The sequence below is a fragment of the Lissotriton helveticus genome, chromosome 12 (genome assembly GCF_964261635.1).
Source record: "Lissotriton helveticus chromosome 12, aLisHel1.1, whole genome shotgun sequence".
In the NCBI taxonomy this organism is placed as follows: Eukaryota; Metazoa; Chordata; class Amphibia; order Caudata; family Salamandridae; genus Lissotriton; species Lissotriton helveticus.
Genome location: NC_136073.1, coordinates 251,923,521 through 251,946,089, shown reverse-complemented (window position 1 = coordinate 251,946,089; position 22,569 = coordinate 251,923,521). Strand labels below are relative to the sequence as shown.

The 22,569-nt window shown below is 44.1% G+C and overlaps 1 protein-coding gene across 5 annotated transcripts in view; it reads right to left on the bottom strand.

Moving 5' to 3' along the window:
* The window catches only part of LOC144799661 (blastomere cadherin-like), a 717,354-nt gene that overhangs the window by 536,779 nt on the left and 158,006 nt on the right, over positions 1-22,569 (bottom strand). For 4 of the 5 annotated variants that reach the window (XM_078671126.1, XM_078671124.1, XM_078671123.1 and 1 more), the window contains exon 2: positions 3,399-3,513. The exons of the other annotated variant lie outside the window; for it this stretch is intronic. In XM_078671126.1, coding sequence (XP_078527252.1) covers positions 3,399-3,513 — 115 coding nt within the window. The remainder of the gene's footprint in view (positions 1-3,398; positions 3,514-22,569) is intronic. 5 annotated transcript variants of the gene reach the window in all.

Here is a 22,569-nt window from a genome sequence, read left to right as displayed (position 1 = left end):
ATATGTTACGGTGATGGATGTAAAAGATTGCTACATTTGTGTGAAATTACCTACTTCTGTTTCTGAAGGCGTCACCTATAATATGCTTCCTCTTACTTATAAAAAGACAAAAAAAGAAATAATCAAATTGCAAAAACATTTGAAAATAAACATTTTTTGTGATATATCTCAGGACTGAAAGAGTGGTCCATTACGATGAGGACATGGAACTCATCCTAAGTTGAGTTAGAGTAAAGTTGCGAGCAGTATTGGCACTTGTTTTGTTGTTTGCTAACGTGGCGTAGCCTTACTGCGCTTAAGCCAAACCCCCTTTTGTTCTTGATCCTCTTACTTATGGCATCACTTGTAGTGTAATAGCTAGATTGTTCTATAAAACAGGTCGTTTAGAGTATTATCACTCTAATTTTGATGAAATTTTTGAAAATCTAAAAGTTGATAACAGCCTGAATAAATTGAAACATGCTAAACAGATGAGGGAATTTTTCATAGTAACTAATGAACTTACTTATGAGTATGCTTTTAGAAATAATCTAACATGTAAATTGAGAAGGGAAGAAAAAACTTTCTTAAACATGGTCGAAGAGAGAAGGGCAATTTACAAGCGAAATGAAATGTTGAAACAAACAAAATCAAAGTTTTGGCAGATTGAAGATGAAAAACTCAATGGTAGAAACGAGAATGTTGCTATTCACATAGATAAACCTGTTAGTGGTAAACTTTGTATAAGACGAGATAATACTCAGTTTGATAATTACTTTGTTGGTGCTAGTCAATGTGAAGATACTTATCGAATCCTACGGGGATAGGGATTTAAAGGTGGTAAAGATCCAATTTTTCCTGGAATTTATTTTGTGTGTGGGAACAAAGCTTATTTCAATCTCCCTGACCACTGGTATGGGACTTGCTATATTGGATTGGATTAGTATTTCCAAAGATTTTTCATGTAGACAGAAATGCAAAAGGCTCATTTGAAATTAGCAATCATCTGAGTAGATTCAGAAGGGAAAGCTTTTCAGAAATATTGGGTGACATATTTGGTGCACTAATTCCTATGGTAGGAATAACCCTGAATGCAAACAAAATCAGAAGAATGTCAACAATTGTTGATAGGTTGTCAACTGATACTGCTAGTGGTTTTCAATTAGTAAACACAGAGCTCATTGCTATGAGATCGATGGTAATGCAGAATCGTCTTACATTAGACATTCTGCTCGCAAAAGAAGGAGGAGTTTGTGGAATTTTGCATGTCCAGCATTGCTGTACATATATTCCAGACAAGAGTCAGAATATAGAGTTGTATATTAAAAATATAACAGAATTACATGCTGAAATTGAACCTTTGGAAGGTGAAGATTTTTCAGAACGTTTGAGCAAAAGATTTGCAGCAATCAGAAACTGGTTTCAAAAGATTGGTAGTTCAATTATAGGCAAAATACTTTATCCTTTAATAGTCATAGTTATAGTGATACTTTTGTTAAAAATTAGTTGCATGATACACAAGAGAAAGAAATATGTAAGGGAAAAGAAAAGGATTTACAAACTCAGAAAGAAACAGGAAAAAGAAATAGAATTAGAAGAGTTTCGTAGAACTCAATATGAGAGTTGCAGACAAACAGCTGAATCAAGGGTTTAGAAATACTAATAGTGAGAAAGTCCAAAACATGTTCAAGGGTTGAACATTTTCAAAATTTTGGGGTATTGTTTGGTGATTTTGAAATCACCAGATGAGGGAGTTGATGGAGCGAGGTGCTGAATGACATTTTGTTCAAACTCGCAAAGTTAAACTTCCATAAAACTGTAACTGTACTAACAAGCATGTGGTGAAATTATTAATCAACTTAGTTTTAAAATGCATTTGTCAGAAAACACGCAGGACTAACTTATGTGCTCTTTGTTGCAAGTGTGTAGAGAATAATAAATTAACCTTGTCTATTGTCTTTGTCAGTATTAAATGCGGCTGTTTAACTAATGGCATGTGCATATTTATGTGCTTATGTTATGTCCTTTTTGTGATTTATGCAAAAGAGTTCGTGAATTTTCTAAAAGAAGAAGGTAGATATAAATGCTGCTTTGTGTGCTTAGCTAGGTAAGATAAATTAATGGGTTTCTATTTAGCAAAGGGGGTGGGAAACAGAATGGGTCTCAATTCTTTAATTAATTATTGTCTTGTGTTTGTTTGAATAATAGTTTCTGAGAGAGGCCTAAGGCCTGCAAAAAAGATGGCGTTTCGAATCTTGTCCAGAGAGGAGCCTTGCACGAGAAGTGGAAATTTTGACCACGTTGACAGTTTTGTCAGAGAATGCAGTTTAATAAGTTGTGCTAAACGTGCTCTTGAAAGAAGAAGGCTCAAGGACAGGAAGCGGCAAGTTTGCCAAGACAAGGAAGTTGTGAACAGTAACCCGAGTGAAATGTAACACTTTCGAGGAAGCCAAATGTCACGAAAGCAAAGGACAATAGGGCTAAAGAAAAGCCTGATTTTGGTTTGGAAACGGTGATGACCTAATGTGGACTGACATAAGACAGCCAATGGGAATCCTGGATGGCAAAGAAAAGTATACATTTATAGAAAGTTTAGCTAGTTAGAAAGGTATAAAACCTGGCCTCATGGGCAGGAGGGCGCTTCTCGCTTTCCGATTCCTGAAGGGCGTGACGTGCTGTTGGACTCTTTGGCGCACGTAAGGACAGCAGATATAATTGATTTATTCCTTTCTAGGTGGAGTGAGAATAGTCAGGGAAATAGATTTAGGGAATGGAAACTGTTTTTAACTAATATTCATGCATTCTGATTTGCTTTAAAGTGTCAGTCTAATTGATCATTCCTATTAAAATCCTGCTTTCCTTTGCTAATAAAATAAAGATTTATTAATTAAAAATGCTCTTTCTTTGAAAATAAAGTTAAATAAAAATTAGATTTGAAAAGACAAGCTGGTCTTGTTTATTCATGGTCTAGTTGCCATCAGTTGATCCATTCGCCTTAGTGACTTAATTAAAATGATATATGTTTAAAATACCATGGTAAGAAATGATAAACTGCAGTTGTATATAAATATGTAAATAGAATGAGAATAGCTCCGATTAATTAGGTCACATGATTCAGTCGCTCAAAAATTGTCTTGTTGGTTTATGGGCCTATGTTAATGATTTATGATTAATGGTGAGTATTGTGGTGTTAGGTAGCGTTGGTGAGACAGTTTTTCAGTCAGATCGCTGGATCACATACAAGCACTCTCTATGACTGTCCTTGCATTAGCAGATGCAGAAAACTTCTTCAATATACTAATAAAATGTTAGCATTGATGCAACCTCTTAAAAATGAAATTCATTCCCAAGTACAACACCCAAGCTATTAGTGACAGCAGCCGACCTAGGCACAACAAAAGCAAAAACAGATAGGTTACCTTTTCCTATCTTTCTTTCAGGTTCCAGGTCTCCACTGGTTACAGAGAAGATGTAAGTCTCCGATTCATAGCCAGGTCGGCAAAGGGCAGCTTCATCACACAAGCCTCTTGACACCTAAACAGGGGTATAAAACAAAGTTAATCCTTTTCAGCTACGACACAAGAGCTCAATCCATGCAAGCTGCAGAATTTGTTTGTGAAGTTGCTGCCGACAGCAGAATGAAGTTAAAAACTCAGAAACTGCTCCCTGCAGGAAACCCAGTTGATGTTAAAAAAAGGTTCACCAATCAACACAACACCAGTTACACCTGTAATTAACGTTTTGCGGCGTGAAGCTCTTCCAGATTCACATGCTTTTCACAATTCTGCTTTCCACTGGTTAGGTCTGGAAGTGTCTATGTTTTCCTAAGCTTTATCTTAGCTTATGAGATGGAGTCGACATAGGCGGAGCCCTTGTGTGACATCTACCATGATCCCACAATGCCCATGTGTGTGCCTACCTTCTTAGATTATGTTTTAATCTTCTACAAACCTCCTTCAATGGACTGGTGGGAGGGTCGCATGTGGATTTAGAATTGTTTCAAGCTGCAAGACCATAATTACAAGTAACTAGTTTCTTTTGCAGCAAGTCTCTTCTAGATTTACATGCTTTGTACAAGTATGTAACAAGAAAATAGAAAGAATGGCAAGGAGGAAAGAATATATATAAATCTCACTCTTTACATAGGGAATGTATATTCCCCTATTACCAGTACATAGTCCTGTCATTAGTTCAAATTCCTTTTTAACAACAAAACAATCACATACCAAAAACACACGATTACATATTTCAATTATCGTAATCTTGATTCAGTTCATTATAATTTTTTAAAATCCTTTTCATCAGACTACATACATATATTTACACAAAAGGATTATATACAAATAATTCACAACAATTACCTGGACAGGTTACGATAAGAGGAGTCTGAGGATATTTTGATTAATCCTTTAATGATTATATGCACAACTATTAACCCCTTCGATGCTCATGACGGAACGGTTCCGTCATGAGCTACGGTTGAGCTGTGCTCATGACGGAACCGTTCCGTCATGACCACGCCCGTTTTTATTAGGGCCCAGCACCGGAGGGGGAATCGCGGTCGCGCTGAAAAGGTTAAATTAAGGTTCTGGAGGAATTAGAACCTGGTGTGCAGACAAGACAAACTCTAAGTGTATTCCCCGTATGGAATGGGTGAACACTTTCTTTTCGACTAAGCGGGTGGAAGGAACCTATGAATTGTTGTGAATTCTTTGTGATTTGTATATAATCGCTGTGTGTATATATATGTATGTAGTCTTATGAAAAGAATTTCAAAACAATTATGATGACCTGAATCAAGGTAATGATAATTAAATTATGTAATCGTGTGTCTTTGGTATGTGATTGTTTTGTTGTTAAAAAGGAATTTGAACTAAAGACAGGACTATGTACTGGTAATATGGGAATATAAGTTCCCTATGTAAAGAGTGAGATTCATATATATTCTTTCCTCCTTGCCATTCTTTCTATTTTCTTGTTGCATTGTTCCTTACCCAGGTATAGGAGGGTAATTTGGGTAAACCCCTATAATTTTTTGAATATTTTACACAGTATGTAGCAGTGCTAACTGCCTTGTAGAGTTGGGTAAAAGTGGGAGTGGAAGCAACAATGTTCCTAAGTACTGTATTAATTTGCAATCGCTGAAAGAGTTTGCCCCAATGCAAACTCTTTCTGCAATTGGAAATCCATACATTATTACCTTGTGAATGTGTGCTCTGAGGACCATATGGCTGCTCGACATACAAACATCGGTCAGAAGGTCTACAGCAGCTCTCTTCTTTCTGGTAGAGTGTGCCTTTGGTTTAGTAAGCAAAGGCTTGTTCACTAGCGAGTAGCACATTTGAGTTGTCAGTACAATCCATCCAAAGATACTAAGTTTTGTTACAGCTGTACCTAGGGAGTGTGGTGAATACCCTACAAAGAATTGCTATGTTTTCCTGATGTCCTGGATGAACTGTATGTAATACATGACAGCCATCCTCAGATCTAAAGTGTGCAAGGTCCTTTCTGAAACACTGGATGGTTTTAGGGAAAAACCTGATAGGGTGACTCTCTGGCTAATGTGGAAGAGTAAAATGACCTTTGTAAACAATTCTGGGAGTGTTCTCATTACCACTTTCTCATTATGTATGGATATGTATAGCTCTTTTACCATTAGTGGCTCTACTTCGCTCACCCTTCTTAGTGACGTGGTGACCACCAACCAAGAAGACATTTTCAGTGTAAGGTCCCACAGCCTGTCTTTATGCATGGCTTGAAATGATGCCTTCATTAATCCGGCTAACACAGGCTAAGGTTCCACTGTCGGGGTCATCTCTCGAGCAGGGAAGAGTTTTTGCTCCTTCCATGAATATTCTGATCGATGGAACAGAAAAAACCTGCTTGACGTATAACCTTTTTAGGTAAGCTGCTATGGCTGATAAAACTTGTTTGCCTGACACCATCTTATAGATCATTTCCACTTGAAAGTGTAGCATTTCCTAGAGGATAGTCTTCATGCCTATTTAATCATCATTAATGTTGCCTTTGGCAAATGTAGGTGTTGGAATTAGCCTATTTTTTATTTATTTATTTATTTATTTATTTATTTATGTGTTTTTATATAGCGCGGACTTTACCCGAAGGTGTCAGAACACTTCACAAAAGGAACAGAACTGATACAAGAGAACATTACAAGTGAACAAATTACAAAAGCAAAAGTTACATTACATGAGGCAAAAGTGACAATCGTGAGCGAACAAAGTACAAGAGGTAGCAAACGGTGCATTACAGGACGAAAAGTGACATGTGTGCAGGTTACAAAAGCGTACAAAGTACAAGTAGAGGTATAATACTGCAATAAATGGAGGACACTCAAACTCAAGAACAAACGTTACGTAGGCAATGGTGTTACTTGTGCAAGTATCGAAAGCAAACAAAAAGTAAGCGGTAGCAAACAGTGTGTTACAAGAGAAAAGTGACGTGTGCATGTTACAAAAGAGTACCAAACACAGGTAAAAGGGTAGTACTGCAATAAATGGCAGTCTCTCAAACTACAAGAACACACTGGGAAGCCACTTCCATAGTCATGGAGAATAGAAATTTTCTATACTAAAAGGTCTTCCTTCAGATAATAGAGGGCATGAATTAACTTTGGAAGTGTCTTTGAAGGAAGAGAACTTTGAGGTCAATTTTGAAGGCGGAGGTGGTGGTCTGGAGCTGAGGCAGAAGTGAGTTCCAGATTCTCACCGCGTTGCCTGAAAAGGATTGGGCCATCGATCTTTCCTTCTTGAAAGTGGGAGGTTCAAGCAGTAGATTTTCCGAATTTCATGATGGTCTAGAGCCTCCAGAGAGTGTTTCAGTTTATTGGCCAGATAGCGAGGAGAGGAGGAGTGCAAGGCTTTGTGGGTGATTCAGGCAGTCTTGTAGATAGATCTTGCCTCGATGGGAAGCCAGCGGAGGGTGGATAACATGGGTGTGATGTGGTTTCTTCTTTTGGTCCGATAAATGAAACTAGCTGCTGAATGGAGAACAGACTTAAGGGGGGACAGGTGGGATTTAGGGAGGCCAGTAAGAAGAGAGTTGCAGTAGTCCAGTCTGGAGAGGACCAGCGATTGGACCAGGGTTTTAAGGTCATGTTCCGGGAAGAAGCGACGAATTCCCCAAAGAAGGCGCAGTTGGTATCGAGCAGACTTTGCAATTGAATTAATGTGGGAGAGTAGATTGAGTTTAATGTCGAGTATGACACCAAGGGATTTTGCGCTGTCGACAATGATGGGTGTATTGTTCAGTAGATTCATCTGGTCCATCCATGATTGAACCGGGGAGGAGAAAGTGAGGAGGAGGAATTCAGTTTTGGAGGGATTCAGAATCAGTTGATGTGTTGACATCCAGTTTTGAATGGAGTCCAGAGTAGAGCTTAGGACGGAGAGATCGTGAGTGGAGGCAACCTTGAAGTAGATTTGAGTATCGTCTGCGTAGAGATGATAGTGGACCCCAGATTTACTTAGGAGATTTCCCAGTGGTTCCAAATAGAGATTGAACAATGTGGGTGCAAGTATAGAGGCTTGAGGAACACCTTGACCCACCGCCAAGAGAGATGAAAGACTGTCCGCTATTTTGATCATTTGGGATCTATCAGAGAGGAAGGAAGCAAACCATTTAAGCACAGTTCCCTCCATGCCCATTCTCTGTTGAAGAGTGTTGAGGAGGGTGTTGTGATTGGCAGTGTCAAAGGCTGCAGAAAGGTCAAGGAGAATTAGAAGACAAGACCCTCCCCCCGAATCAAGTATCCGCAGCGCATCATCAATCACTTGCAGCAGAGCTGTATCAGTGCTGCAGTTTTGGATGAAGCTCGACTGAAAATTGTCAAGAATATCATTGTCCTTGATATGATGAGAGAGCTGTTTTGCAACACATCTTTCTGTGATCTTCGCAAGAAAGGGCAGGTTAGTGATGGGGCGGAAGTTGTTGAGGTCATTCGCATCAGCAGTTGGTTTTTTAAGCAGAGGGGTGACCTGCCCAGTTTTGAAGGGAACAGGAAGGAAGCCTTGACAGAGAGAGAGGTTGACCAGAGTGGTCCAATAGGGAAGAGAAAGGGTATAGAAGTCAATGGCAATGGCACTAGGGATGGGGTCAAGAGAATGGTTGGAGGGCTTTGTTTCGAGGATGCACTTGAGGAGGACATCTTCAGAGATGGGGTCGAAGTTCTGCCAAATAGTTAGTGATTTGCGCTCCTCTGGAGGGGTAGGATGAGCGACCTGATCCACAAGTGATTTCACTTTTTCGTCAAAGAATACAGCGAAATCCGCAGCTTTCTTTGTGGAATCCTCCAACTTGGAGGTTGGGGGAGAGCAGTTAGTATTATTGATGAGATCAAAATGTTTTTGGGGTCTATTTTTGGCTGAGTCATGGAGGGTTCTGTAGTGTGATGCTTTCCCAAGGAAGATGTGCTTGTGGTACTTGGATCTTGCTGAACGAAGCGTGGCCAGATTATCAGTGGAGGGCGCTTGCCTCCATTGTTTCTCCAGGAGTCTTAGGTGCTTCCTTTCTTCATAGAGGGATTTGTTGAACCAAGGTGCTGAGGGAATGGGCCTTTTCCTTTTGCTTTGGAGAGGAGCGACGTTATTGATTTCGACTTTAAGGAACCATGCTCTCAACTGCAGTTTCCTTGGATTTGGGTGGCATACTTTCCTCTGTTGCATGGAAGAGTGCCCTTGTGCAGGGGGATTTTGACATATTGGTGTCTCAACATTTGTCGTAAGTGCGAGAACAATGGTTGAAAAGACCAGTTGGGAGCAATGAGGAACATTGGTATGCTGGATATTTTTTATTTCTTCAGAACTGTTGAAATTAACGGTATGGTGGGAGAAGGCATAGCCAAATATTCAGTTCCAGCTTATTGACAGGGCATCCCCCAGTCACTGATGATGCTAGTTCCTGCATGCGAAGTATAGGAATTTTGTATTCTTAGATGTTGCGTAGAGGTCTCCTCTCGCCTCCTCCCCTGTTGGAAAATGTATTTCTTCTACAGATTATTTTACTTCACAGCCATGACTGCAACTATCAGTGAAATGTATTTTGCGATGACCCATTTCCAAATGGCTTGCACCAATTGAGAGAGTGGGTATGATAGCGTCCCCCCTTGCTTGTTGACATAAACCATCATGGTTGTGCTGTCCGTTAGTATTTGTATTGTCTTACCCTGTACTTGGCTCTGGAAAGTGTTTAGTGCCAGAAAAAGTTGTTTTCAGTCCTACAAAGTTGATGCGTCTAGTTTGTTTCCGGTGTTTACGACAATCCCTAATAAGGAGTGGACATTTGTGCCTTCCCATCAACCTATGTGAGGCGTCTGTGGTGATCTCGGCTTGGGTAGTTGGATTGTGGAAGACCTACCTTTTAGCAGGTTCACTGTATTCAGTTGCTGACTTTGGTTGTTACAATCACTAGGGGCCAGATGTAGGAGCCCTAATACCGGTCGGAAACGGCCGATTTTGGCCGTTTCCGACCGGTATTAGAGTTTTCAGATGTAGGGCATGCATTTACAGAATCGGTATTTTACCGATTCTGTATTTACCGATTCGTTAAAATTACAGAATCTGTAAATACAGACTCGGTAAAATACCGATTCTGTAAATGCAGATGTAGCTGGCACATGTCAGAGTGCCACAGGGCTTTAAGAATCGGTATTTTACCACCCAATCCAATTGGGTGGTAAAATACCGAATCCAGGTGTGCATGCACATGTGTTCATGCACACCTGTGCCATGTGACACACAGACATGCCCTTAGGGCATGTCTGTGTGCCACATGGCGCACATGCCTATTTTTGGGGTGCCAGAGGGTGTCAAAGTGACACCCCCTGCACCCTTGCTGAAATCGGTATTTACAGAATCGGTAAATACCGAATCTTAACGATTCGGTATTTACCGAATCTGAAATACCTACATCTCCCCTCCTCTTTTTTACCACTTCTTAAATACCGATTCGGTATGAATCGGTATTTAAGAAGTGGTAAAAAAAGATTTACCTACATCGGGCCCTAGATGTTCGCAATTTCATGTGACCTGAGACTATTGATTGTTCAACCACTCTTATATTGGTCTAATGTGTAGCCTTGCGTTTGGGATGAGATAGATGCAAGAAGCCATCCTCCTTATTAGTTTCATTACTGTCTTCACTAACAGAGACTGTGATTTCTGGTAAAGGCAAACCTATGCTAGTATGGCTTCGTCCCTCTGTGCAGTCTGGTATGCCATCGGTACAACTGTGGCCATTCGCGCCACCAGGAAAGTGTTCATTCCTTCTGGAGTGGGGAATAATGTTCCTCCACTGATTGTATAATGTAGTGTGTGTAGTAAAAATACCAAACTTGTCAGGTCTTGAGACTGTTTGAATGTGTTGGATTTTACCAGCAAATCATCCAAATAAGGGTAGACACACATATAGCCTGTCTCCTGAGGTGTGCTGCAACCACTGCCAGTGTCTTTGTGAAGACTCTTCGAGTGGACTCTATTCTGAAGGATATGATTTTAAACTAATCATTTTCTCCCTTCATTACAAATCTTAGATATTGCTTGTGTGTCAGGTGTATAGAAATGTGGAAGTAAGCATCCTTGTGATCCACTGTTGCCAAAACTAATCACTTACCTTTCAGAAGGATAACATATTGTAAGGCTAGACCGTATGTGTGTTAATGTACTTATTTACAAAGTGTAGATCTGGGAAAGGTTGCATACTTAGGTTATGCATTGGGACTAGAAAGTAAACCGACTACACACCCCTGTATTTCTTTTCTCACAAGAAAACTTCTCAGTAGCATTTTGTAGCAGCAGTTCTTGCACTTCTGGTTCCAGGACTTATAACTTGTCTTTTTTGTAGCTCTGGAGCTTTGGAGATTTTGTTGGTGACTTTTCCAGGAGGTCTATGTGTCAGAACCCCTTTCAGAGGGTCACAGGGCACATAGGACATATTGGGCCCAACCGTGGGGGTTGAGGCCTTTTACTCCCAATGTCCCGGGCCTGACTTACTATGGAGTCTGAGTAACTGGGCCAAGTACCCCTTCTGCACTTAACTCAGGGTTTCGTGGCACGAGCAGTCCAAGGCTCCCTTGGGGGTGGGAGGGTTGGGGGGGGATGTGGATACAGAATACTGAACACGGGCTCACAACTCACAATGCACACAGCAGCAGCAATTCAAGAATTATCCAGCCAAGTACATACTTTAATGAAAAAATAGAAGCATTTTATATTATACCGCTATTTAACATGAAGCAAAAATACAGCATGCAGAACAAATTCACAATCCCCCTTGAGGTCCGGGTTCTAGTACTTCAATGGTAATTCCCTATCCCACTCCCTCCTAGCATTTGCTATAATGGTTATTCCCCATTCGATACTGGTAACATCCAGGGTATGCCCTACTAGCCATGTTCTAGCGCTGCATCACTATTAGCAGTAAGTTAGCAGTAAGATTTCCTGGGGCCGACAGGCCCGAAACTAGCCTTACCCACACTTGAAAGAGGGGGGCATTCAGAGTTCTCGAGTGCACACTGGCCGCAGGCGCTCTCATCGGCATGAGGCAAGATCAGGTAAGTGGGCCACAAGTGGACCTGGCGGCTGCACTTGTGGTCCCGCTCTTGGAGCGACTGTAGGTTTCCTGCAGATTCTCCTGTTCAGTAAGTGTTCACCACACAGCACAAGGCTTCTTCTCAAACCGCACAGCAGTCTTTCACAAGACGTTCCCTCCTGGCATATGGGGTCGCCACACCTCTGTCCCACAAGGCTTTGGCTCTTACCTCATGGCAGTCTTTTAGAAGGCTATCTTCATGGTGGCCCTCTCCTGTATACAGGGGTTGTGACTCAGCCCTGCACATGGGCAACATGATCTACGCTGCAGCCGTGTTTGCACACCTTACACAGGGAGTAAACCTGACAGGGCTTCCGCACTGAACCTCGCTCCCTCCAACGTTCTCCTCTTCCTCACAGGGCACACTAGTCTTGAAAAGCAGGCAGGAGCTGGTGCTCTAGGCTTCAGGCAAGATAGTCTTGGACTTCCTGAATGTCCTCTCAGCTACTAGGAAGGCTAGCAGGCCTTGGCCCTCAGTCCTGGTTACAGGCAGAAGGCTTGCAGAGCCCCTCACACATCCAGTCTGGCTGCTTGCAGATGACAACTTTTGGGGTCTTTAAACTCCTCTTCTTATGGCCCTTTTCCAGACACCAAATGTTACTTAAGGTCTAAGTCTTTGAAGTTGTTTGTTGGGATTCTGCTTTCTTTGAAGTGATTACCCTTCTATTCCCCCTTGAGGCACGCGCCACACAAGACCACTGGCTCTTTTGAAAACAAATTAAAACCTGGCTGTTTGCCTCCGTTTAGGGAGGTCAGCACACCGGCTGCCTTATAATGTTCTTACTCCGCCGTTCACCCTGCTGCGCTCCACCGGCTGGTATGTCTGCAAGCGCTGGGACGCCCTGTTGCTGGGGCAGCCATGCGGTATATAAACAAAATTAACGTAACATAACATTTCTCTGAAAAAAGGTGTCTGTCACAGCAGGAGTGTCTCCAAAACAGATAGTCCAACAACACAGGCCATGGGAGTGATTACAGTTCACACCTTGATGTCACAGTGATAAGTGCCTCAAAACATTAGCCCAGGACCTCTAGCCCTATTTTCTATGATTCTCTTATCCGCCCCATCTCCTTCATGAGTTATGACCAGGACCCTTACTTGTGACCTCTCACTGAATCAAAGAGCACCCTTTGAAGTGTACAGAGGAGGCCTGGTCCTTCCCTCCGCAGTGTGTGTGTCCCACCTCAGTTACAGGAATGAAGCAATACACAAATCTGTTTGAGGGGATCTCTTTACTTCCTCTCCATGTCTCACTGTTCTGACCTGCGCCTCCCAAAATAGAACTCAGAGCTTCCATGTATTGTACCATCCACCTGCACACATACATCCAATGCATGTATACAGCACAGTACTTAATCCTCCATGTACTGTACCACTTACAGGCACGCACACACATGCTTCCAGCATACGCGTTTAAAATATACGCACTGCTCAGCACTGTATCCTTCATGCACTGTACCACCAAGGGGCACATATACATTCAGGACATGCATTTACCCTGCTCGCACTGAACAGCACTACACCCTTCAGATACTGTAGCACACATAGGCACATTCACCTCCAGCACATGCATACTTCGTGCATGCACTACTCAGTACTGAATTTTTCAGCACTCTTCCCAGGCACACATACACCCCGGTGCACATACACCACTTGTGCTGCGCAGCACTTCATAACAACTTGATGCAGCTACGGGTGAGTTAAGCACAGAGCAGCAGAACTTTTAAAAGTGAGGTAGACTGTAGGCCTAACTCCAGTGACAAAGGTATTAAAAGGACCTTTTCTCTACTGCTGATTATTACACGGTATGCTGCTGCCACTGCCACTCTCAGGGTAGAACTTTGGGCTCCTCACACCAGTCCAACAAGACTGCAGGCCGTGAGACAGGCTTATGTCACTGCACACACCCAAGATTTGTGTTTGCCTATAACAACAAAAATCAGCATTAGGGATACAGACATCAGTTGAGTTGGGCACTCAGGGAAGGGCTGCACGTCTATTACCTTGTAGAGTACTTTTCCGCCCCAACAGATGCACTTCCCAGATCAGAACACTCCGAACCTAATACTAACCTGGAGAGGTTGGGTGGTCAGATCGATAACATCGGTGGGAAAGTCCACCAGCATTGCAGCGTCATCACAAAGTCTAACCCTTGCCAAGATGTAGACCATCTTAACTTGGGATACTCTACTTTCATAGCCACCAAACATATGAGTGGCTTATGATCCGTTTGCACTGAAAACTTAGGGCCAGATGTAGGAAGGCAAATACCGGTCGGTAACGGCCGATTTCGGCCGTTACCGACCGGTATTTGGAGTTTGGGATGTAGGGGCATGTTAAAATACAGATTCGGTAATTTTACCGAATCGGTAATTTTACCGATTCTGTAAAATACCGATTCGGTAAAATTACCGAATCTGTATCTTGACATCTAGGTAGCACTGTAATCAGTGCTACAGGGGTTTAAGAATAAGTTATTTACCACCAACTAGAAGTTGGTGGTAAATAATGAAAACCCTTTAAAAATCATTTTTTTTGCTTTTAAAACAGTGCCCTGTTGCAGACATACATGCCCTAAGGGCATGTATGTCTGCAACATGTGCAGCCATGCACAATTGAGGGGTGCAACAGGGTGTCAAAGTGACACCCTGCCACCCTTCTATGTTTCCCCCAATTACCGATTCAGTATTTACCGATTCGGTAATTACCGAATCATACCGATTCGGTAATTAAATCGGTAAAATTACCTACATCCCGATTGCCAGTTCTTACATACCAAATCGGTATGATTCGGTATTTAAGAATCGGTAATCTGGGATTACCTACATCGGGCACATAGTGCCAAATAAATAACAGTGTAACTTTTGCAAGGCCCACACTACAGCAAAGCACTCCTCAGTAGCTGCCCAGAATGAAGTGAGGGCTTTTTTAGTAATCACCGGGAATTACAGGAACTTTGTGGCAAACTATGGGAGTATAGTTGCCTCACTGACTTTTTTTTTACTTTTAGGAAGCAGGCCAGGAAAGTGATATGGACTGCAGAGTGTCTGAAAGCATTTGAGGAACTGGATACACCTGACAACAATCTGCCTTTTTTCCTCCCAACACTAAGCAATAGTGTATAATATTTACAACCCAATTGTCTGTGGTAATGGAATTACAGTTGTTTATGAAGTCCTTTATTCTCCCACTGCAGGTGTATGGGCGTGTGTGTGGGGGTGTCACATTACTTTCTCCTTCTTACTTTCCCTTAGCCTCGAAAAAAGGGCTTTGCTTGTTGTTGTTGCCACCGTGGCACTTGGAGGGCTCCTATGGCTGTTGCAGTTTTGTTGCCATTTTTTCATCCCCCAGAGTTTGGCCCACTCCTGAGCCAAATAACTGATTATCTGGCAGGGGCATGTCTATGATATTGGAGTATACATCAGGTTTAAATCCTGAGATGCCTAAATATGCATACCTCCTCAGTACTGTGCCCGTTGCCAGTTGTCTGCTCCCCAAATCTGCAGCATCATTTGATGACTTTAGGCAAGAGTTGATTATGTTCCCCCCCCCTCAAGTAAACTCTTTACCCTTTTTAGGTCTCGCGCCCTAGTGTTGCAGTGTGCAGCCCTGCACGCGCAGCGAGAGACCTCTTGTAGGGGGTTTAAAAACAGACCTAGGAATCGCAAAAGCTTATGCGTGTGCTTTTCCTTTTGGCCCACGCTATTGGCCTTTGCGTGCGTTTTTTTTTTATCAAAGACAGCACGCAATTGGCCAAAGGCGGGCGCATTGCTCCACCCATGGCCTATTGGTGTTTGTTACCCGCAACGCTGCCATGTGGTTTCAATTATTGTGCCCAGACACGGGCGCGATAATTGAAACTACATGGCTCGCTGTGGCGCTCGCGCGCACCACTCGTGGGCTTGTCCTTTTTTGGATCCATTTCACAGGGAAGTAACTCTGCAGCTCCAAGTACCAGAAAAAACTGACCTATCGCAGCTTATGAGGCATGGAAAACTTTGCAGATATGAGTATGTGTGTGTGAGACCATTCTGATATGTCATATAAGCATATAAATAACTATTTTACTGTGATTTCTTTATTTCTGTATTGGTAAAAAAATACCAAATGCTGCACTGTGTGACTTTGACACCAGCAATTCAGTTGTTACAGCATGTGTTTTTCATAGATGGTTGTTGTTTAAAACAATTTTAGAATCCTGTTAAAGAATAGCAAACAGTAAAAAAATAGTGAACATTCACTGTGTACACGTAAGCATCAAACTCCACTGCCTGACCTATAATAAGAGAACGCTGCGCATCCTCCCATCATCATTTTAGTATATCCAGGTGGTTGTTGTGTCTCTTATTTTTAAAACATAAACATGGTGCGCTCATCAGCTACCTACAATAACCGGAAACGCCCAATCATATATTGCATCGAGGTATATTCATTTGCTTAGATGCCTCACGTTTTCAACCGGTTGTCCGAAGTCCGGAAGTGAGAATCAAACATTGCCTAAATCGCTTGAAATCTCATTGCCCTAGCAATCCAGAAGTGACGAACCGTTTTTCTCTGAAAAGTTGTGTAGTCGTTGCGCCGTAAGTCGGAATGTGTGACGTGCTGTTCAGGCGTGCGGCGACTTTCCTCTCTGTCCCGGGGCTGCCGAAGTGGTCTATATGCGGTAAGTATCAGGGCAAAAATTCAGGGAATGGGACATTAAGGAAGAACGGACCATAGAAACCGTGACCATAGTTTCCCTGAACGGATGTGGGGTACGAAAGGAAAACATTAGAGGCCTCGTCCTTTCCCAGCTATAGCTCTTTTTCCAGAGGGGGATGAGCTGGGGGCTTTAGCGAGAGAAGAATCGAGAGTCGTTTCAGCTTATTGAGCAGAGTAGACCGTTCTCACTCGCCATACTTTAAAGCGTTACTGGACGCCTCTCAGGCACACTGGTGCAACGTGCAAGGTATAGTAGTCAGTAACTCCGTTTTCCGTCATTCACTCTGGTTGAAACAGAGAAACTAGGCTCTTTGTCCACTTCCAAGTGCTTATTAATTAATAACGTTTCTTTTTTTTAAAAAGCGTTGTATTTTTTCCCATGCCATTGGCCGAGGGGAGATTTAGAAGAAAACCTTTCTGTTTAATGGAAGACTGTGGCAGCTTAGGTGTAACCCAAGTGAAAATGTGCAACTGGGCTTCAACCAGTAGCTCGTGAGCTCCTGATACTGCTCTATCTATTTGCCAGTAGCTCTCCTGTGTGCATCCCACCCTTCTAAATTGTAGCCTTTTGCTTGGATGAATGAATGTTTGTAAGGACAGATTTGTGTTCTAAGATATAAATGTGTGAATTTTCACAACTCATCAGCTGACCGTTGAAGAAAAGTGGCTGAGTTTAAGCCCATTTTTTGTGATACATTTGTGGGGAGACGTATTACTAATATGATTGCTTTTGTGTCATGGGCACTGGTGCTGTGGCCAGCATGTATTACCTACATATAGGCAAAACAAATTTACAAAGCTGTTTTTACATTACTGCTGGCAACCTTCTTGAGGTGCTGAAGTGATTCTTGCTGGTAATCTTGAATATGGTGGGCACTAATGCATCCTTGTCTGATTTGGTCTCTGTTAAAGCACTATTAATAATAGTAGGTTGCAGTGATTTTCATTGCACGGAAGTAGCTCTTATCACACAAAAGGTTGGAGATCCCGGTGTAAATGGTGATGGGTCTATTGAAGCTGCAAAACAATAATTTGCACTGATTGGTGTATTTTATTGATGTATGTAGGAGAGTAGGGTCTGCAATCCTATGATCACCCAGATTTTTGCTTTTTGCTGCACTGGTTTACGACTTTCCCTGGCTGTGGGCCTGCTAATCAGACCCACAGCCTAGCTGTTCTCTCTATCCAAATTGTACTCAGGTACTGAATTGGCACTGGGCCCTCTCCAAGTCCCTGTACCCAGGGCTGAGGTGCACCCAGAAGTCTCCCAGGGGCTGAAGCATGTATTATGCCACCCCTGGATTGACTAACTAAAACTGACACAACTGGCTGCACGACAGCTGGGGCAAGGTGGTGTACTCACCCTTTGCTTTAGATATAGTATACCTATATCTAACCCTAAAAATGGACACACAGATCTCCTATCAGTCACTCCTATAGCAGGCCTTAACAATCCTGAAGGCAGAGTGCTTGGAATCGTGTGAGATGGTGCTCTAGCATGAGCTGAGCCTGTCTGCGGCTTTCGGGATCCATCCCTTAGCCGTTTCCATGATATCGCATACCATATACTCTTAAGTGCATTATAATCCTCGCGGTTATGTGCCAACTCTGGTATCGCTTTATCAAAACATGTCGAGTAAGGTGTCATACGAATTGGAATACTAACCCCTCGCCAATTCTGGCGACGGGGTTAGCATTCCACCCTTCTAGAGGGACACGACATGCCTGTAACCTATAACCCGGTTAAAAGTCAGACAGAGCCTTAGCATCCACAAAATGGATGCTGCCACCGAGACACAAGTCTGCCCTCCTGCTGCTGGGAGTCCTCCCAGAGCAGGAGATAAGGACAAAGGGTTTCCTGCCAGGGGCGGTGCCAGCACCGTCCCAGACAGGGTTTTGTGTATTGTAGGTAGGCAGGGCTTTAGAGGAAGGTGACTGCACGTGGCACCCCGGTGCTCACTGTGCATAGGCTGGCTGGAACCAGTTCCAGGGTCACTCCAGACCCTGTGCTGGGGAAAAGCCCGCCAAGGAAGTGGGTGTAACCACCCCCCTCCTAGTCCCACCCATAGGGCAGGACTTAGTCGCGTGCCAGCCCCTTTTTACAGGATAAAGGTAGAGACTGGCCCCCTTCCAAATCAGATCATCTTTGAATCCTGAAACTACTTTCTGCGAAAGGAACTCAAGACTTCTTCCTAAGATTTCTCCCTTGTGACTAAGGAGTAGTCACCCTGCATCCGCAGGCACCATCCAAGAACACTGCGGTCTGCTGTAAGTCCTTCCTCCGGAATCCGACTGCCCAGCTCGACGAGAACCGGCTTCCCTGGCACCTCTGACCTCTACCCACCTCTACAGCCCAGCTGAGAACCGTGGGTGCGACGAGACCTCAAGGGACCGGCCATCTGCAAGACTGCACGACTTCTTTCCAGCAAGCCCGCCGAGTAATCTACTGGTGAGTGCTTTGGGGTCCGAGAAGCCCCGACTCTGAGCAGCTCCAGCTCCGAAGTGCAGCCCCCCAGCATCTCCACGATCTGCGTGGGGCCCTTCTGCTTTCCGCTGCTCACCGCGTTGTTTGGCTACTAGCCCGTTGGCTTGTTGCCTTCCTGACGACGCCCGACGACATTTCTGCTGCTGGTCTGGTTGCTCCAGACTGGCCCTTGCTCCCTTCCAGAAGAGGAGCACCCTGGACCCTCCTGGTCCACTCAAGACGCCATTTTGAGTCCACCGCGTGGGCTTGAATTAGCCAAGGTTTGTTGCCCAATCCTGGGTAACTTCGACGCCAACGACTTCATCCTTCGTGGGACAGCTCGCACCTCCATCCTGGTCGCCGACAACGCCTCCTGGTCCGAGAGACTGCAGAGCCCAGCAGTGCCCACTCACCTGACTGCGGTGACTTCGCCCGGTGCCATCCTGGTGCCCACTTAATCACTGGCTAGTGATTCAAGAACTTGGTCCCCTCTGCTTTCAGGTTTTCTTCTTCCTTGATCCAGGCTTGGATCCATCGAACTTTCCTTCACTGGTCGCCTGCCAGCAACTTCTTCCTTCCAGGCTCCTGGTCCGGCAACGAGATCCCCGACGTCTTTTCAGACCTATGCAGCTGCAGCCCCTGGGCTAGGTAACTTCGGCACTTCGGTGTCCCAGCATAGCCTCACTATCCTAGGGTCAGGATCCACTGTCGTTTTCTCCCTACCAGGTCGGGTTCGCCCGTGAACACTAACTTTGTGAATTCTAGCTTCCATAGACTTTGTCCCGCATCCCGCGTGAGAGTGCACACTCTGCACCCGAGTCCCCTAGGCCTCCTAGTAGTAATCTAACGATTCCCTAGTCCAGTCCTAGCGATTCCAAAGCCTATTAGAACTGTTACTTACCTGCTAGTAATTCGCATTCCACTTTTAAAGTATATGGTTTTTCGTGCCCCTCGGGCATTTGTGTATAACGTGCTAACTTAAGTATTTTCGTAAGAGTTTTGTTGTGTGCTTAGCACCCTGTCCTCATAAAGAGTACCGGGTTGTTGTGATTCTAATAAATACACTGTTTTATTTTCATAACAACTTGTGTGGTGTCCTTTCACTGGGTGTTCAAGGGGTAATGTGATGGTAAAACAGCTGGCTTAACACGCCCTCTAGAGTCTTAGCCTTAGACTGCTCGTATCCATGCTACTAGGATAGCTGGTCTATAAGGTTGACTTACAACCAATCATCAATAAGGGTTGTTTGGACTGATATATAGTGATCACTAGAATAGTGAGCACTGCACATCAGGCCAACTTCTCACATTGGTGAGCAGCGGTTGGGATTTGAGCTTGCTGTTGTTTTACCACACATATCCTAAGAATATCTTGTGAAAGATCACATAAGTACTAAAGGTACATATAACTTAGCTTAGAATACTCTGAGTTCTACTGAACCAGCTGTTGTAGCTCCTAGGGCCTAGCACACCCTAAACTACAACTCTAGCAAGGGATCAGTAGGCAAACATATAGTGTAGGTAAGTGCACCACTTACACCTCACTAGAAAAGCATGTCGACTCAGGAGGACTCTACTGAGACTCCCCTGGTCAGTGTTGACCCTCCACAGGTCACTTCAAGATATGCAGCTCTCAGTTTCCATGAGATGAGACAGATCTGTGTCTCCAGGAAACTGAAGCAGGGGTCTAACCCCACCACTTCCTTTCTGATAGGTCTCTTAGAGACATATGATGCCAGAAAGCTTTCTCAGTTACATGAGAACATGCCAGCCTTAGAGGGAACCTCTGGGGATCCAGATCTCCACAACACTGATTCAGCAGTTGAGGAGGAGGATCAGGAGGTACTCTCTGGGGATGAGGTAGACAAGGGTCTTGAGGTAGTCAGAAGGCTAACTAGGACCAACTTAGACTTACTTGGGCTAGGATCTGGGGGCCCCCCAGTACTAACCCGAAGTGGGCCTAACCTTGGAGTTAGGAGAGATAGATCTCTTTCTAGGGACTCCAATAGATCTCTGCACTCTAATGCCTCTTCTCAGGGGAGAAGGAATCCTCCACAGAGGAGATTTACTTCCCCTCAGAGAAAGGAGCATGAGGCTAGGATGAGACAAGCTGAACTGAGGATTGAAAGGGAAGAAATTGCCCTGGCCAAAGAGAAGCTTGCCCTGGCAAGAGAGCAGCAGATGAGTGGGCTAGCTCCCACTGGTGGCAGCAATCTCCCAAGAGATAGAGAGAAGGGTTTAGATACTAAACACCTGACTAAAATAGTGCCCCCCTTTAAGCAAGGGGATGACATCCAGAAATGGATGGCTGCTCTGGAGAGGGCCTGCACTGTGCAGAACATTCCCCAGAGTCAGTGGGCAGCTATACTGTGGCTCTCCTTTGATGGTAAAGGTAGAGATAAGCTCCTCACTACAAGAGTGGAGGATGCTAACAATTACCAGGTCCTGAAGAATACACTGGTTGATGGGTTTGGTTTAACCACTGAGCAGTACAGGTTGCTGTTCAGAGACACCCAGAAAACTCAGTCTCAGGACTGGTCTGATTTTGTGGATTGTGCCACTAAGGCTTTGGAGGGCTGGTTGCTGGGTAGCAAGGTTACAGATTACACAGGATTGTATAATCTAATGATGAGAGAACACATTTTGAACAATTGTCAGAACCAGTTGCTGCACCAGCACCTTGTTGATTCAGATCTGACCTCTCCCCAAGAATTGGGAAAGAAGGCAGACAAATGGGTCAGGACAAGGATCAAGCAGAACCAGAACCAGAACCAGGGTGGTCAGAAGAAAGCAGACCAGAAGGGTAATGTTAAGAATGAGCAAAATGACCAGAAGTCTTCACCAGGTCCCCAACAAACCAAAGAGGGTGGGGGTCAGGCTTCCCAGAAGAAGAAGACTCAAGAAGGCCAGTCAAAAAGGTGGTGCCAGTACTGCAAAAGTAAATCTCACTGGTTTAGTGAGTGCACCAAAAGAGGAGGACAAACTCCTGCCACTACAGCTCCTAAAGCAACTGCACCCCCTAGTACAGTCAGTAGTGGTAGTGTCACTCCCAAGGCATTAGTTGGGTTAACCTTGTGTACTGAGGGGTCTGACAACTTAGTTGGCACACTCACTCAGGCTGTCCTTGTCTGTACAGGGGATATGGATATGTCCCCTGAAATAAGTCCCAATACTTTGGGCAAATACAGGCAGACACCTTTGATTAATGGCAAGATGGCTCAGGCCTATAGGGACACTTGTGCCAGTGTCACCATGGTGACACCTAACTTTGTGGACCCTGGACAGATCATGCCAGGTACTGATTTCCTGGTGACCAATGCCAGCAATGTCACTACTAGTCATAGTGTGGCAATTGTAGCTTTCTCCTGGGGTGGAGTGAAGGGACAAAAGAAAGTTGTAGTCAGTTCAGACCTCCCAGTTGATTGTTTGTTGGGCAATGATTTGGAGTCATCACAATGGTCAGAAGTGGAGCAGAGGACTCACATGGAGATGTTAGGCTTGCCAGCACATGTGCTTGCTGTGACTAGGTCACAGGCCAGAAGATGCCCCACTGAACAGGTGCTGGATCCTGAAATTATGGACCAGACACCTTCCAAGAAGAAGAGCAGTAAGGGTAAGGCTTTGCCTTCCCCCTTGCCCCAGGTTGAGGATCAAGTCTCTGAGGAGGCTGATCTAGAAGAGCTGAGGGAAACTGAGCCTAAAGAGCTTGAACTTGATCAAGTTGAGTTTCTGGGCTCAGGGGGACCCTCCAGAGCAGACCTGGGGAAGGAACAGTTGAGCTGCCCTTCCCTTGAACCCCTCAGACAGCAGGCTGCTGC